This window comes from Ranitomeya variabilis, chromosome 2, assembly GCF_051348905.1.
Source record: "Ranitomeya variabilis isolate aRanVar5 chromosome 2, aRanVar5.hap1, whole genome shotgun sequence".
Lineage (NCBI taxonomy): Eukaryota > Metazoa > Chordata > Amphibia > Anura > Dendrobatidae > Ranitomeya > Ranitomeya variabilis.
The window spans coordinates 409,810,569-409,825,592 of record NC_135233.1 but is presented as its reverse complement, the minus strand read 5'-3'; the positions used below and the strand labels follow the sequence as shown (position 1 = coordinate 409,825,592).

At 45.6% G+C, this 15,024-nt stretch overlaps 1 protein-coding gene across 1 annotated transcript in view; it reads left to right on the top strand.

Moving 5' to 3' along the window:
• The first annotated feature begins 1,114 nt into the window (after positions 1–1,114).
• Positions 1,115–15,024, top strand: part of LOC143806292 (protocadherin-20-like) — a 66,207-nt gene continuing 52,297 nt past the window's right edge. Inside the window, exon 1 of the mRNA XM_077286528.1 lies at positions 1,115–1,264. Coding sequence (XP_077142643.1) covers positions 1,250–1,264 — 15 coding nt within the window. The 5' untranslated portion in view covers positions 1,115–1,249. The remainder of the gene's footprint in view (positions 1,265–15,024) is intronic.

The following is a 15,024-nucleotide window of genomic DNA, read 5'->3' as shown; positions in this document are numbered from 1 at the left end:
ATCGGGGGCTCTCCACCGGACACCTGATTATCGGGGGCTCTCCATGTATGTATTGTGTCTGTCACACAGAGGTGACACATGTATCTGCAGCACCGGACACCTGATTATTGGGGGCTCTCCATGTATGTATTGTGTCTGTCACACAGAGGTGACACATGTATCTGCAGCACCGAACACCTGATTATCGGGGGCTCTCCATGTATGTATTGTGTCTGTCACACAGAGGTGACACATGTATCTGCAGCACCGAACACCTGATTATTGGGGGCTCTCCATGTATGTATTGTGTCTGTCACACAGCGGTGACACATGTACCTGCAGCACCGGACTCCTGATTATCGGGGGCTCTCCATGTATGTATTGTGTCTGTCACACAGCGGTGACACATGTATCTGCAGGACCGGACACCTGATTATCGGGGGCTCTCCATGTATGTATTGTGTCTGTCACACAGAGGTGACACATGTATCTGCAGCACCGGACTCCTGATTATCGGGGGCTCTCCATGTATGTATTGTGCCTGTCACACAGCAGTGACACATGTACCTGCAGCACCGGACACCTGATTATCGGGGGCTCTCCATGTATGTATTGTGTCTGTCACACGGCAGTGACACATGTACCTGCAGCACCGGACACCTGATTATCGGGGGCTCTCCATGTATGTATTGTGTCTGTCACACAGAGGTGACACATGTACCTGCAGCACCGGACTCCTGATTATCGGGGGCTCTCCATGTATGTATTGTGTCTGTCACACAGCGGTGACACATGTATCTGCAGCACCGGACTCCTGATTATCGGGGGCTCTCCATGTATGTATTGTGTCTGTCACACAGCAGTGACACATGTATCTGCAGGACCGGACACCTGATTATCGGGGGCTCTCCATGTATGTATTGTGTCTGTCACACGTGCAGCACCGGGGTACGTGATTATCGGGGGCCCCAGGTATCCGACAGCTGTTCCCTCATCCCCGGTGAGGACGTCTTATTTCTGGGTGGGGGCAGGGATCCTCTGCAGGGTGGAGGTTGGGTTCTGACGTCACGCACATACCTGGTGTATTTATACCTGGTGTATTTATACCTGGTGCATTCACTGCAGGCTACAAAGGAGGGGAATGTGGCGCACAATGTGAGGGGCCGGGTCTGACCCAACCCAGGTTCTCTCACAGCTGCAGGAAAGTTTCACAGGTAGAAGATCTTCAGGAAGCCCCTGAGCGAGGCCGATCCTCCGAGCTCCTGACACCATGCTCTACGTACAGGTGGGCACACTGCTTTTACATAGGACTGCCGGGAATCTTCTGGGTCATCCTGATGTGGGCAGTTATACCAGTGCCGTGTGGCCCTGAGTGACAGCTCCTCCATATCTCTGGACTTACAGCTGTCATGTGGTTTAACAAAAGGCAGCATTGCCAGGTGTCTGCTGAGAATGATGTGGCCCTTATGTGATTTTTATGGGGCCCATTCTCTTTTATGTGACCGTGGTGCAGAAGATTGACAGCCCTGTATTATATTACATTGCGGAAACAGTCACAAGCATTGGTCGTTATTATAACTGCCTCTGCAATATGGACTATAACATGTCTATATCCTCCAGTACAATATGTACTATTACACCCCTGTATCCTCCAGTACAATACGTACTATTACACCCCTGTATCCTCCAGTACAATACGTACTATTACACCCCTGTATCCTCTGTACAATATGTACTATCACATGACTGTATCCTCTAGTACAATGTGTACTATTACTTCCCTGTATCCTCCTGTACAATATATACGATCACATGTCTGTATCCTCATGTACAATATGTACTATTACACCCCTGTATCCTCTGTACAATGTGTTATTGCATGACTGTATCCTCCAGTACAATATGTACTATTACACCCCTATATGCCCTGTACAATATGCTCTATGACACCTCTATATCCTCCTGTAGAATATGTTCTTTGATACCTCTGTATCCTGTACATTATGCTCTGACACCTCTGTATCCACCAGTACAATATGTTCCATTACATCTTTGTAGCCTCCTGTACAATATTTACTAGGACACCTCTGTATCCTCTGTACATTATGACACCTCTGTATCCTCCTGTACATTCTGTTATGATACCTCTGTATCCTCCTGTACATTATTTATTATTATACCTATATATCCTCCTGTACATTATGCTCTATGACACCTCTGTATCCCCTGTACATTATGTTCTATGACACCTCTGTATCCTCCTGTACATTATGTACTGACACCTCTGTATCCCCTGTACATTATGCTCTAGGACACCTCTGTATCCCCCTATACAATATGTTCTATTATACTTCTGTAGCCTCCTGTACATTATGTACTAGGGCACTTCTATATCCTCTTGTACATTATGTACTATGAAGCTCTGTAGCCTGCGGTATAATTCAGCAGCCATGTAGTGTAAAATCACTGCAGGAGCCGACAGGATAGAAGAGATGAATTACATACAGAATATACATATAGGATAGGTAGATATACAGATGTCTGATATATACAATTAGTACAGTGTGTGTGCAGCTTACTGTACATGTAATTAAAAGATTAATTTTCTGAAACAAATGGCATAGGCTCCCCTGTAATTTTAGTAACCGGCAGAGGGAAAGCCAATGTCTTGGGGCGGATGTTTAGAGACTGGGAAGGGAATAATACCCATGGAGCTTCCCAGGCTATTATATCAGCTCACAGCTCTATAAAAATTACTTAGGGTCCCCCTATAATTAATAATCAGCAAAGGCTAGGCAGCCAACTACAGGCTGATATTAATAGGTTAGGAAGGGACCATTGATATTGGCTCCCTCCCAGACACCAAAAACATCAGCTCTCAGCTGCTCCAGAAATTGCCAATTCTGACCCTTAGCCTCGCTCTTCCCTCTTGCCCTGTAGCAGTGGGGTGATAGTTGGGGCGTAGATGTCACCTTTTGTATTGTCAGGTGACATCAAGCTCCGAAGTTAGTAATGAAGAGGCGTCAATAAGATGCTCCTCTTACTAATTCCATAGTCGCATTGTGTGAAAACACAGACACCCAAAATAAAGTCCTTTAATTGAAAGACTGACATACTCCTGTTAGAAAAAATAACTCTTCTCTACTTTTTCAAGTAATAATACGGTGAGAATAGAACAGGAAAGCAATATTGAATTGTGTGGATAAAACAAATCTTGTTTAATGTCCATTCAAGAAGTGATTACAAAAATGAAGAAAAAGTAAATTCATAAGTTCATAGCACACAAATTAAGTATTTAGATTATAAAAGCGAAATCAAGCATTGATCTTACATATGGTCTTGAGGTATGACGTGGTCCATGTGGAGATTCCCAAGAAATGAAAGATCTCCCGAACTGGAGCTGGGTATTTCCTTATATACTCTTTTGACCCATAGGCTTACATTGGTTACTATTTTTCTACCTCATAACCACATATGGTGATCTACCGCTATGTTCATAGCTCGTACCATATTAGCAGAACCTAGTAGCTTGCAGAATATGCATACTGGTTCTGTACATTACCTCATTCCATATTGCCTAAATATATTGCCTGTGTCCGTTACAAGTAACATTAGTCATCCACTTATAGCCTCATTTTGACAAGTGTCCTCTAACTTTGACATACAGAGAACAGATGTAAGCCACGATCCTCAGAATAGCTCAGTCACACACTACCTAGAACTTCTGCTCATTAATTGAACTCTGTATCTTTAATATGTTTATTATTATTGTTATTAATATTTTACAACTCCTTTAATAAATCTTAATTAAACCATACTTACGACCTTGCCCATTCCACCAACGTCATTGTCTCTTGCAAAAGAGTAAAAAAATAAAACAACAATATTCCTCACCTTTCCGCAGAGAAGATAATAATCAATTTGTCCCGCGACAGGTCTAGATGTGACTATACAGCCTGCCATCCAGCAATGACACTGAGCAGTGTGCGCTAACGTTGCCCAGTGTCTCGTGGTGAAGTTGTTTAACATGTCTGACATCACCACGAGTGTGAGAAAGTTCTCATGCTCCCAATGCTCTCAAAAAGGTCCTGGGAGTTCAAAGCCAAAGAACTCACTTCACCTATCTGTTGTGAGCGCAAGCACTCGCTGTGACAACAGAAAGGTGAAGTGAGTTCATTGGCTGTGAATTCTCAGGACCTGTCTGACGGCACCGCGAGCAGGAAAACTTTCTCACGCTCGCTGTGCCCTCAGACAGGGAATAGCAGGTCACAGGCAGTCACTGAGCATACTGTGCTCAGTGTCTACTGCATGACAGGCTGCATGGTCTCATCATGCAACCATGCAGCCTGCCATGTAGATGTAGCAGAGCTAGACCCGTCGTGGGACAAATGGATTATCATCTTCTCTATGGAAAGGTGAGGAATATTGTTTTTTTTTATTTTTAACTCTTTTGCAGATGACAAGGGCATTGGTGGAATGGGTGAGGTTGTAAGTATGGTTTAATTAAGATTTATTAACCCCTTTACCCCCAAGGGTGGTTTGCATGTTAGTGACCAGACCAATTTTTACAATTCTGACCACTGTCCCTTTATGAGGTAATAACTCTGGAACGCTTCCATGGATCCCGGTGATTCTGACACTGTTTTCTCGTGACATATTGTACTTCATTTGTGAAAAAAAACTGAAATTTGGCTAAAATTTTGCAATTTTCCAACTTTGAATTTTCATTCCCTTAAATCACAGATATATGTCACACAAAATACTTAAGTAACATTTTCCACATGTCTACTTTACATCAGCACAATTTTGGAACCAACTTTTTTTGATAGGAAGTTAAGGAAGGGTTAAAAGTTGACCAGCGTTTTCCCATTTTTTTTTTTTAAGGGACCACATCTCATTTGAACTCACTTTGAGGGGTCTATATGACAGAAAATACCCAAAAGTGACACCATTCTAAAAACATCACCCCTCAAGGTGCTCAAAACCACATTCAAGAAGTTTATTAACCCTTCAGGTGCTTCACAGGAATTTTTGGAACGTTTAAAAAAAATTAGCATTTAACTTTTTTCACAAAAAAATTAATTCAGATCCAATTTGTTTTATTTTACCAAGAGTAACAGGAGAAATTGGCCCCCAAAAGTTGTTGTACAATTTGTCCTGAGTACGCTGATACCCCATACGTGGGGGTAAACCACTGTTTGGGCGCACGGCAGAGCGCGGAATGGAAGGAGCGCCATTTGATTTTTCAATGCAAAATTGACTGGAATTGAGATTGGACACTATGTCCCGTTTGGAGAGCCCCTGATGTTCCTAAATAGTGGAAAATGCCCATAAGTGACCCCATTTTGGAAAGTAGACCCCCTATGGAACTTATCTACATGTGTGGTGAGCACCTTGAACCCCCAAGTGCTTCACAGAAGTTTATAATGTAGAGCCGTCAATAATCATATTTTTTTCACAAAAATGATCTTTTCCCCACAATGTTTTACTTTCCCAAGGGTAACAGGAGAAATTGGACCCCAAAAGTTGTTGTCCTGAGTACGCCGATATCCCATTTGTGGGAGTAAACCACTGTTTGGGCGCATGGCAGAGCTCAGAAGGGAAGGAGCGCCGTTTTGACTTTTTCAATGCAGAATTGGCTGGAATTGAGATCAGACACATGTCGCGTTTGGAGAGCCCCTGATGTACCTAAACAGTGGAAAACCCCCAATTCTAACTCCAGCTCTAACCCCAATACACCCCTAACCCTAATTCCAAACCTAACCCCAATACACCCCAAATCCTAATCCCATCCCTAACCTTAGCCACAAACCTAACCCTAACTCATCCCTATTCCCAACCGTAACCATAATCCTAACTTTATCCCCAACCCTAACCCAGCCCTAATGGGAAGATGGAAATAAATACATTTTTTAAAAATTTTATTATTTACCTCATTTATATAATTTTTTTATGTTTTGGCGCTTTTATACAATAAAAACTATTTTTGCATCACTTTATTCTGAGAGCTATAACTTTTTATATTTTACTGGTGATGGAGCTGTATGGGAGCTTGTTTTTTGCGGGACAAGATGACGTTTTCAACGGTACCATGATTATTTATATCCATCTTTTGATCGCGTGTTATTCCACTTTATGTTCAGCGGTATAATGATAAAGCATTGGTTTTTTTGCCTTGTTTTTTTTCCAATGGTGTTCACTAAAGGGGTTCATTAGTGGGCATAGGTCAGGTCGTTATGGACATGGCGATACTAAATATGTGTACTTTTGTTGTTTAGATTTTTTTTTTATTCAAATATTTATTTATTGATGGAATAAATATAGATTTTTTTAAATTATATTATTATTTTTTAAAATATTTTTACAATTATTAAAAAAAAAAAAAAAAATTATTTACTTCTTATTATGGGACAATCATTTTTTGCAAGCTGATCACTTCTATAGCATGCAGATCTGTACACTAATCTTAGACTTCCTGACATGCACTGCACATGACAGGAAGTCTCTCAGGTCTGGAGACCCTGATGTCATCATGACGACATCGGGTCTCCATAACAGCAATCAGGACGCTACGTCATGCCACGGGGACTCTGATCCAAATGCAAAGAGGCTGTCAGTCCCTCTGCCTGCTCCGGTATGCTGCGATCATGTTTGATCCCAGTGTTCCAGGGGTTAAAGTGCCGGGAGCAGTCTTTGACCACTTCTGGCACTTAGTGCCGAGTGTCAGCTGTGAGAATCAGTTGATACCCGTCCACGATCAGCCGCGCTCCCCCGTGTGCGCGACCGATCGGCTATTATTTATTATTATTATACATTTTTATAGCACCATTTATTCCATGGTGCTTTACATGTGAAAAAGGGGGCAAATATAGAAAAATACAATAAACATAAGCAAAAAACAAGGCACTAACAGGTACAGAAGGAGGGAGGACACTGCCCGCGAAAGCTCACAGTCTGCAGGGGATGGGTGAGAATACACTAGGAGAGGGTAGAGCTGGTTGTTTGGGGGTTCAGTAGACTGAGGATCACTGCAGGTTGTAGGCTTGTCAGAAGAGGTAGGTCTTCAGGTTCTTTTTGAAGGTTTCTATGGTAGGCGAGAGTCTGATGTGTTGGGTAGAGAGTTCCAGAGTATGGGGGAAGCACGGGAGAAGTCATGGATGTGGTTGTGGGAAGAAGAGCTATGAGGGGAGTAGAGAAAGAAATCTTGTGAGGATCAAAGGTTGCGTGTAGGTAAGTTACGGGAGACCATGTCACAGATGTATGGAGGAGACTGGTTGTGGAAGGCTTTGAATGTCATAGTAAGGGCTTTGAACTGGAGTCTCTGGATGATAGGAAGCCAGTGAAGAGCTTGGCATAGGAAAGAGGCTGTGGAATAGTGGGGAGACAGGTAGATTATTCAGGCAGCAGAGTGAAGGATGGATTGGAGTGGTGCCAGAGTGCTGGACAGGAGGCCAGAGAGTAGGAGGTTGCAGTAGTCAAGGCCGGAGAAGAGAAGGGCATGCACTAGTGTTTTTGTGGTTTCATGGTCAAGGAATGCGCGGATCCGGGAAATAGTTTTTAGTTTGAGACGGCAGGAGGAGGCAACGGCTTCGATATGTGGCTTGAAAGAGAGGGCAGAGTCGAGGATCACCTCGAGGCACCAAGCATGCGGGAATGGGGAAAGTGAGCAGCCATTGACATTGATGGATAGGTCTGGTGGAGGGGTAGAATGAGATGGGGAGAAAGATGATGAATTCTGTTTTGTCCATGTTCAGTTTCAGAAAGTGGGCAAAAAAGAAGGACGATATAACAAACAGACAGTGCGGGATTTTGGTAAGGAGGTGAGGTCAGGTCCGGATAGGTAGATCTGCATGTCATCAATGTAGCGATGATACTGCAAACCGTGGGATTCTATGAGCTGTCCCAGGCCGAAGGGGTAGATGGAGAAGAATAGGGGTCCTAGAACTGAGCATTGAGGAACACCATCAGACAAGGGGCAAGGTGAGGAGGTGGTGTGGGAGAGGGAGGCACTAAATGTCCGGTCTGCTAGATATGATGAGTTCAGGATAGGGCCATGTCTGTGATGCCAAGAGATGATAGAATTTGTAGCAGGAGGGAGTGGTCCACAGTGTCAAAGGCAGAAGACAGGCCCAGGAGAAGGAGGACAGAGTAGTGTCGCTTGCTCTTGGTGGTTAGTAGGTCATTGGTGATTTTAGTTAGGGCAGTTTCAGTTGAGTGATGGGGTTGGAAGCCAGATTTTAGCTGGTCAAAGAGGGAGCAGGAGGAGAGGTGGGAGGACAGTTCAAGATGGACATGCTGTTCCAGGAGTTTTGAGGCATAAGTGAGAAGAGATATCGGGCGATAGCTAGACAGAGGATGGATAGAGGGAGGGCTTTTTGAGGATGGGTGTGATCTTGGAATGTTTGAAGGATGAGGGGAAGACAACAGTTGTGGGTGAGAGGTTGAAGAGGTGTGTTGGGGTTGGGATAAAGAATGGGGCGAGGTTAGGGATGAGATGGAATGGGAGGGGATCAAGTGTGCAAGTGGTTAGGTGTGATCTTGACAGGTGGGTGGAAAGCTGATCTTCTGTCATGGTGGAGAAGCTGGTTTTGGAGGAACAGGGCTGAGCAGCTAAGATGGGCATTGGGCGCTGTGGGCCAAAGCTTTCTCTGATCGTATCGATCTTCTGTTTAAAGAAAGAGGTAAAGTCTTCAGCAGAAATGAGAGGAGAGGGAGGAGGTGCTGGGGGACGGAGTAGAGAATTGAAAGTGTTGAAAAGCTGTTTAGGGTTGTGAGACAGGGAGGATATGAGAGATGAGAAGTAAGTTTGTTTTGTGTGAGCATGGACTTGAAGCTGGTGAGGGACTGCTTGTATGCGATCAAGTGCTCGGCAGAGTGGGATCTCTCCCATCTCCGCTCAGCGAACCTGGAAGCCTGTCTAAGTTCTTTGGTCAGGCAGGGCTGTCTGTTGATTGTACGAGTTTTGCTATGCATGAGGGGGTGGCCGAATCGAGTGTCACTGTTATTGTGGTTTTATAAAAAGTGTCAGCAGCATCTGTGTCATGAAGGGAAGCTATGTCTGTAAGAGGGAGAAGGGTCTCAGAGAGTGATCTGCGAGTTGAGTGAGTTTGTGGAGTGGGGGTTGCGCACTAGGGGAGGAAAGGGAAGAGAATGTCAGTAGGTTGTGGTCAGACAAGGGAGGGGTGAGTTAGTGAGATTAGTAAGGGAACAGAAGCTGGGAAAGATAAGGTCTAGCATGTGACCATCTTTGTGAGTGGCCGCAGAAGACCATTGATTGAGGCAGAAGGAGGCAGTGAGCGATAAGGTGGAAGTGTCAATGGGGATATTAAAGTCACCCATGATGATAGTGGGGATGTCAGCAGAGAGGAAGTGAAGTAGCCAGGTGGTGAAGTGGTCGAGAAAGGTGGAGATGGCTAGTTCTGGGGCACAGTATATGACAGCCAGCTGGAGGTTGGAGGGGGAATAGATGCGGACAGAGTGCACCTCAAACGAGGGAAGAGTAGCGGAGGGCGGTAGCAGGATTGGAATAACGGAGTAGGTGTTGGACAGGAGCAAGCCAACTACTCCACCGCTTTTGGTGCTGGGGCGAGGTGTGTGAAAGAGGTGGAATCCGCCATAGGAAAGTACAGCTGGAGAGGCTGAGTCAGAGGGGGTGCGCCAGGTTTCAGTGATGCCGAGAAATGAGAGTCTGTTGGTGATGAAGAGGTCGTGGATAAATGGCAGTTTGTTGCAGCTGGAGCGTGCTTTTCATAGTGCTCCAGGTAGGGAGACGGGATAGTGGGGGCTGGATGAATGGGTATGAGGTTATCATGGTGTGCAAAGCAGTCATCAAAGCAAAAGGTGGCTACTTTAAAGAACCTAGAATATAAGACATAATTTCAGTTGTTTCACACTTTTTTTGTTAAGTATATAATTCCACTTGTGTTAATTCATAGTTTTGATGCCTTCAGTGTGAATGTACAATTTTCATAGTCATAAAAATACAGAAAAATCTTTAAATGAGAAGGTGTGTCCAAAGTTTTGGTCTGTACTGTGTACAGTATATATCATGAATATGCATGCCTACACAGCTCTGCTACATCTCCTTGGCTTCGTACTAGCAGGCTCCAGCCCTGATCCCTCCCTTGCCACTTTTCCCCCTTCACAGCTGCATATGTGTGCGAGTCCACTTCTACCTCTCCCCTGCTGTACAGCTGTAACGTGAAACCAATGTGCTAGCAGCCCTTGCTGGTTAGTTTTATGGCTCTGAATTGGTTGAAAGCTTCCTACAGCCTCATGGCCGTCTCCCTGTCTAGTACAGTGTTCATTTTAAGACCAAACATAATGGCATCGATCAAGTGAGAGAAGGGAAATTTTACATTTTTGGAATGTGCTTCAGTAGAGCCACCAGACATTGATTTTTTTTCTAGGTTCCGGCACCAGCAGAATCTGAGAAATGTATTACTGCTTACCCAAGGCACATAGTCAAGTCATGTTTGAATTTAAATTAAGGCCAATCTCATGCTCGAAATGATGAGAGTCCCTTTGACGCTGTTCCCACCCCGAGTTAAGTTTAGTCGAAGGTTTTCCATACCTTTCCAAGGGGGCATATCCAACCCCTCAGTGATGTCACGAGCAGAGGGTATAAGAGATTAAACTTCATTTTAGGAGATGTCTTTTGCCCAGGAAGTCAGCTAACAGAAGCTCTGCAATCTGCTCTGATGCCTTGTGATGTGTCGCCCTTCCCAACCACATGGCTTGCCATTATCTGAGATGAATGTTTTTCTTGTTTAATCCCTTTTATTTTGTAATTGTTCTGTACATATTACGATTGTATCATTTTGTAATATTCTTTTATATACTTTTGTAAACACTGCCTAATCTTTTTGGAGTAAAAGCTATAATATTTATTAGTCTTGTTTTCCTTGCTCTAAACATACCCTAAGTCCTCCGACCTAAGACATAGCTACTGATTGGGTTGGCTCCTGACCCCTTTTTAATGAGAAGTAATAGAAGCTGGTTGCAGCAAAGTGGTCTGAGCTTGTTGGGCAAAGCTGGCAGTGACGGAAAGGGTTTTATAAGTAGATTTTCCGCCTGTGATTGGGAATAGTTATATTGCCATTACTGCAGCGCGTCCAATAGCAGTACACAACTGGGCAGCCTTTCTGGCGACTACTTATCCTAGGTGCAGTTCCCTGGCTGACCAGAGGGTAAGGGGGCACCAGAGAGCTGCAAGTTCCAAACCGGAACTGGGATATAACTAAATCCCTGACAAAGAACTGGGGGCAACCAAATACCCCTGGTTTTTTTTATATATATATATATATATATATATATATATATATATATATATATATATATATATTATAAATTGTCTAAGGGTCTGTGTCACGATAATGTATAAAATGGAGTAGGATTTTTCATTTTCCCTGTTATCATGCACGCTGTGGGCTCTGACCCTCAATTCTCTCTTTGCTTCTGCTGTGTGTGTGAAGCTATTCCTCTCTGCTCTACCCCTGCTCCAAGCCAGGAATGTTAATTAGCCCCGAGCTGGCTTTGTCCACAAGAAACATGTGCTTTCTGTTGTAGATATGGGAGATGGTAAAAAGGGCATAATTCGGGCCCCATTAATGATAGAAAAAAGATGGATGCATATTCGGAATGTGATTAATAGAACTTCACAACGGGGCCTTTTGCTGGAGTCTAACTCCAACAGAACCTGAGAAAAGGATTTCTCCCAAACAAAGAGGAATAGCCAGATGTTTGGATTCAATAGAAAGCTACTTTTAATACAAGATGAATGAGGGGTGTGTTGGGACTCTGCCGGATTCTCGAGCGAAGATATGAGAATTATAAGAATTGCTGTTGAAATCTGTATGTCTGAGGAGAGGGAAGGGTCCAGGGAAACCAGCCTTTTTAGTGATGTCACCAGCCGGCGACTATAAAGCCCGGCACGCAACCCCACCTTCAGTCTTGCCTGAGGAGCTGTTGCTGCCAGACCTCATGAATTGGGATATTTGGCTCCACCTACCAGCATGGCTGCCCGAAATGATCTGAGCACATGTGAGTTTTATCTTTCTTCTTTAATCCATGTTATTTTATTATTGCTTTGTACATACTTTAAATTGTCTCATATTGTAGCATCTTTATATACCTTTTATGAACACTGCCTGTTCTTTTATGGAGTAAAATATTTAAATTACTAGTTTCGTTCTCTTGCTCTAAAACGTACCCTAAGCCTCTGAAGTGAATTGCGCTACTGATTTGGGTTGGCTTTGGACCCGTTTAATAAAAGCTGGTGGCAGCATACCTGGTTCTGTGCCTTTGGGAGTCATTGTAGCGATGGCGGCATTGATAATTATTGTTCTGCCTGAGTGGGAGTAGTTATATTGCCCTCGCTGCAGCATACCCAATAGCCAGTACATAGCAGGCAGCCTTTCTGGCCCCTAATTACCCCAGGTGCAGTACATAATCTGACCTGAGGGCAAGGGGGGCACCAGAGAGCTGCAAGTTCTCAAGTGGAACTATAACGCGGGATATACATAAATCCCTGCAGTTCGTGTTAAATTGTAGAGCAGTGGGATACCTAAGCCCCTGTGGTAAATTGAAAGGTCAATAGCCTTGTGTGTGTTTTCATCACATTGTAGCAGTGGAGGAATAACTAAGATAAGCCCCCTGCACATGTGATAGCCGTGTGCTGGCCAAAGGTCACCCCGATCCGTGACATATTGGCGGCAGCACGGTGGGATCCATGACATATCGTGGACATTCACGGTGTGAATCGTGACATATTGGTGGTAGAAAGTTCTGGAACCTCCAACGTGGCCCACACAACAGCGACGTGGCGCATGGACTGGGGACCCACTTTGACCATTGGACCCAAGGACTGTCAGTGACCACCTTTGCACAGCTGTGAGACCTGATGATCAAAGACCAGTTCTTACATCTTTGCCCAGCTGTGGTGCGACAGTTCGTGATGGACCGAGAACCCAAAGACGTGATGAAAGCAGCGCAGGTTGCCGATGCCTATGAGGCCAACCGTAGATCTGAAGTTCGGAAGCCAGTCACCACCAGCTGGAGAGGGGGTAAGTCTGCAACCAATGCCAGTACTGCTGCTAGCCAACACACCAGAGGTCCTGTTCCCGTGGCCAACAGCACCAGACCTACCACTGACCCTCGCCAGTGTTTCTTATGCAAGCGGACTGGTCATATCAGTCCCTACTGTCCAGACAAGCAGAAGAACCCCCCAGTCAAGGCCCCAGGGCCTAAAGCAACAGCTCTTTTGGTGGGTGGGGTGGCTGGGAGGGTGTGTGACAACATGCAACACGTCACCATAGGGGGCCATGTCGCTACAGGCCTCAAGGACACCGGGGCTGAAAGGACCCTCATCCGACCCGAACTGGCGGCCCCTGAAGAGATCATTCTGGGGAAAACCCTAACTGTCACCGGGATTGGGGGCATCAGCTGTCCCTTGCCAATGGCCTGGGTTTATATTGATTGGGGTGCCGGGAGCGGGGTGAAGAAAGTACGGCTGTCTGATAACTTGCCCACTGATGTTTTGTTGGGGACTGATTTGGGGAGGATGGTTGCAAACTACGTCCCTGACAACCCTCCCCAATCTGCTAATCAGGGTAGCGTTAACCCTGATGATGATGATGGGAAATCGCATGTGTTACCTGACCATGCTTTATCTAGTATTGATGCATCTGTTAACCATTTTTTACCTAGGTATGATGCTGTAAATGATGTATCTATGCCAACTGAACCTGATAACCATTTTTCTGCAAAAGTTGTTGTGTCCATAGGTACAGGGCTGCTCAGCCACGTTGCTCTGCGGAGTGAGAAGGCTGAGGAACCCCTAGCAGGGGCAAGTGTCGGTGCTACAGGAAATGGGGAGATGCATGGGAACCATGAGGAAGTTGATGCCATGCAATTGACCAGTGCCACCGAGGAAGGTAATTGGCCCATAAGTAGCACTGCTTCTGGAATGTTGGTGGTGGATGGGGAGGTAGTACCCATAGCAGCGCCGGCTGATGGGTCTGTGGAAATCCCCGGGGAGACAGCCTACGTAGCTGCTGTCACCCGTAGTCAGATTGCCCGGAACGCAGTTAACGTTCTGCCTTCTGGACCCTCCACAGTCACAGGCATGACTGAACCAGAGATGGACCCAGAGCAGGTCCTAGAGGGTTCCTGTGGGGAGAGGACCCTGACGTCGCTTCTGGCTTCCCCTAGCCAGGAGTTTCAGGCCGCTCTGCGCGCACATGCGAGCCTAGAGAATGAGACAACTCACCGAGACGCCCATCTCCTTGACTGATAAGGAGAGGGTGTTCTGGGACCGAGGAAGGTTGTACCGGGAGACAGTACCCAGAAAATTGCAAAAGGAGTGGTTGAGGGTAAGACAGCTGGTCGTCCCGCAGCAATTCCAGAGTGAGTTTTTACGGTTTGCCCATGAGATCCTGCTCGCTGGACACTTGGGGATCAGCAAAACTAAGGCCCGGCTGTCTCAACACTTCTATTGGCTTAAGATGGGGACAGATGTGTCAAACTACTGCCGCTCCTGTGTCACCTGTCAAAGAGTGGGGAAGGCGGGGCCTGCTATTAAGGCTCCCCTGATCCCTTTGCCAGTGATAGAGGAGCCTTTCCAGAGGATCGAGGCGGACTTTGTGGGCCCGCTGGCCATCCCCAGCTGCTCTGGAAAGCAATACATCCTTACTGTGGTGGACTACGCTACCCAGTACCCAGAGGCAGTAGCTCTGTCGTCAACTAGGGCACATAAGGTGGCGGATGCCCTGTTGGCTATCTTTTCACGTGTAAGATTTCCCAGGGAGATGCTTACTGATCAAGGGACCCATTTCATGTCTCGCCTAATGGAGGCTCTCTGTAACAGAATGCAGGTGAAGCATCTGGTATCGAGTGCATATCACCCCCAAACCAATGGCTTGTGTGGGCGCTTCAATGGTACCCTCAAGCAGATGCTAAGCATGCTGGTTGAGACCCAAGGGCGCGACTGGGAGCAGTACCTTCCATACCTGCTTTTCGCTTACTGAGAGGTTCTGCAGGCCTCGA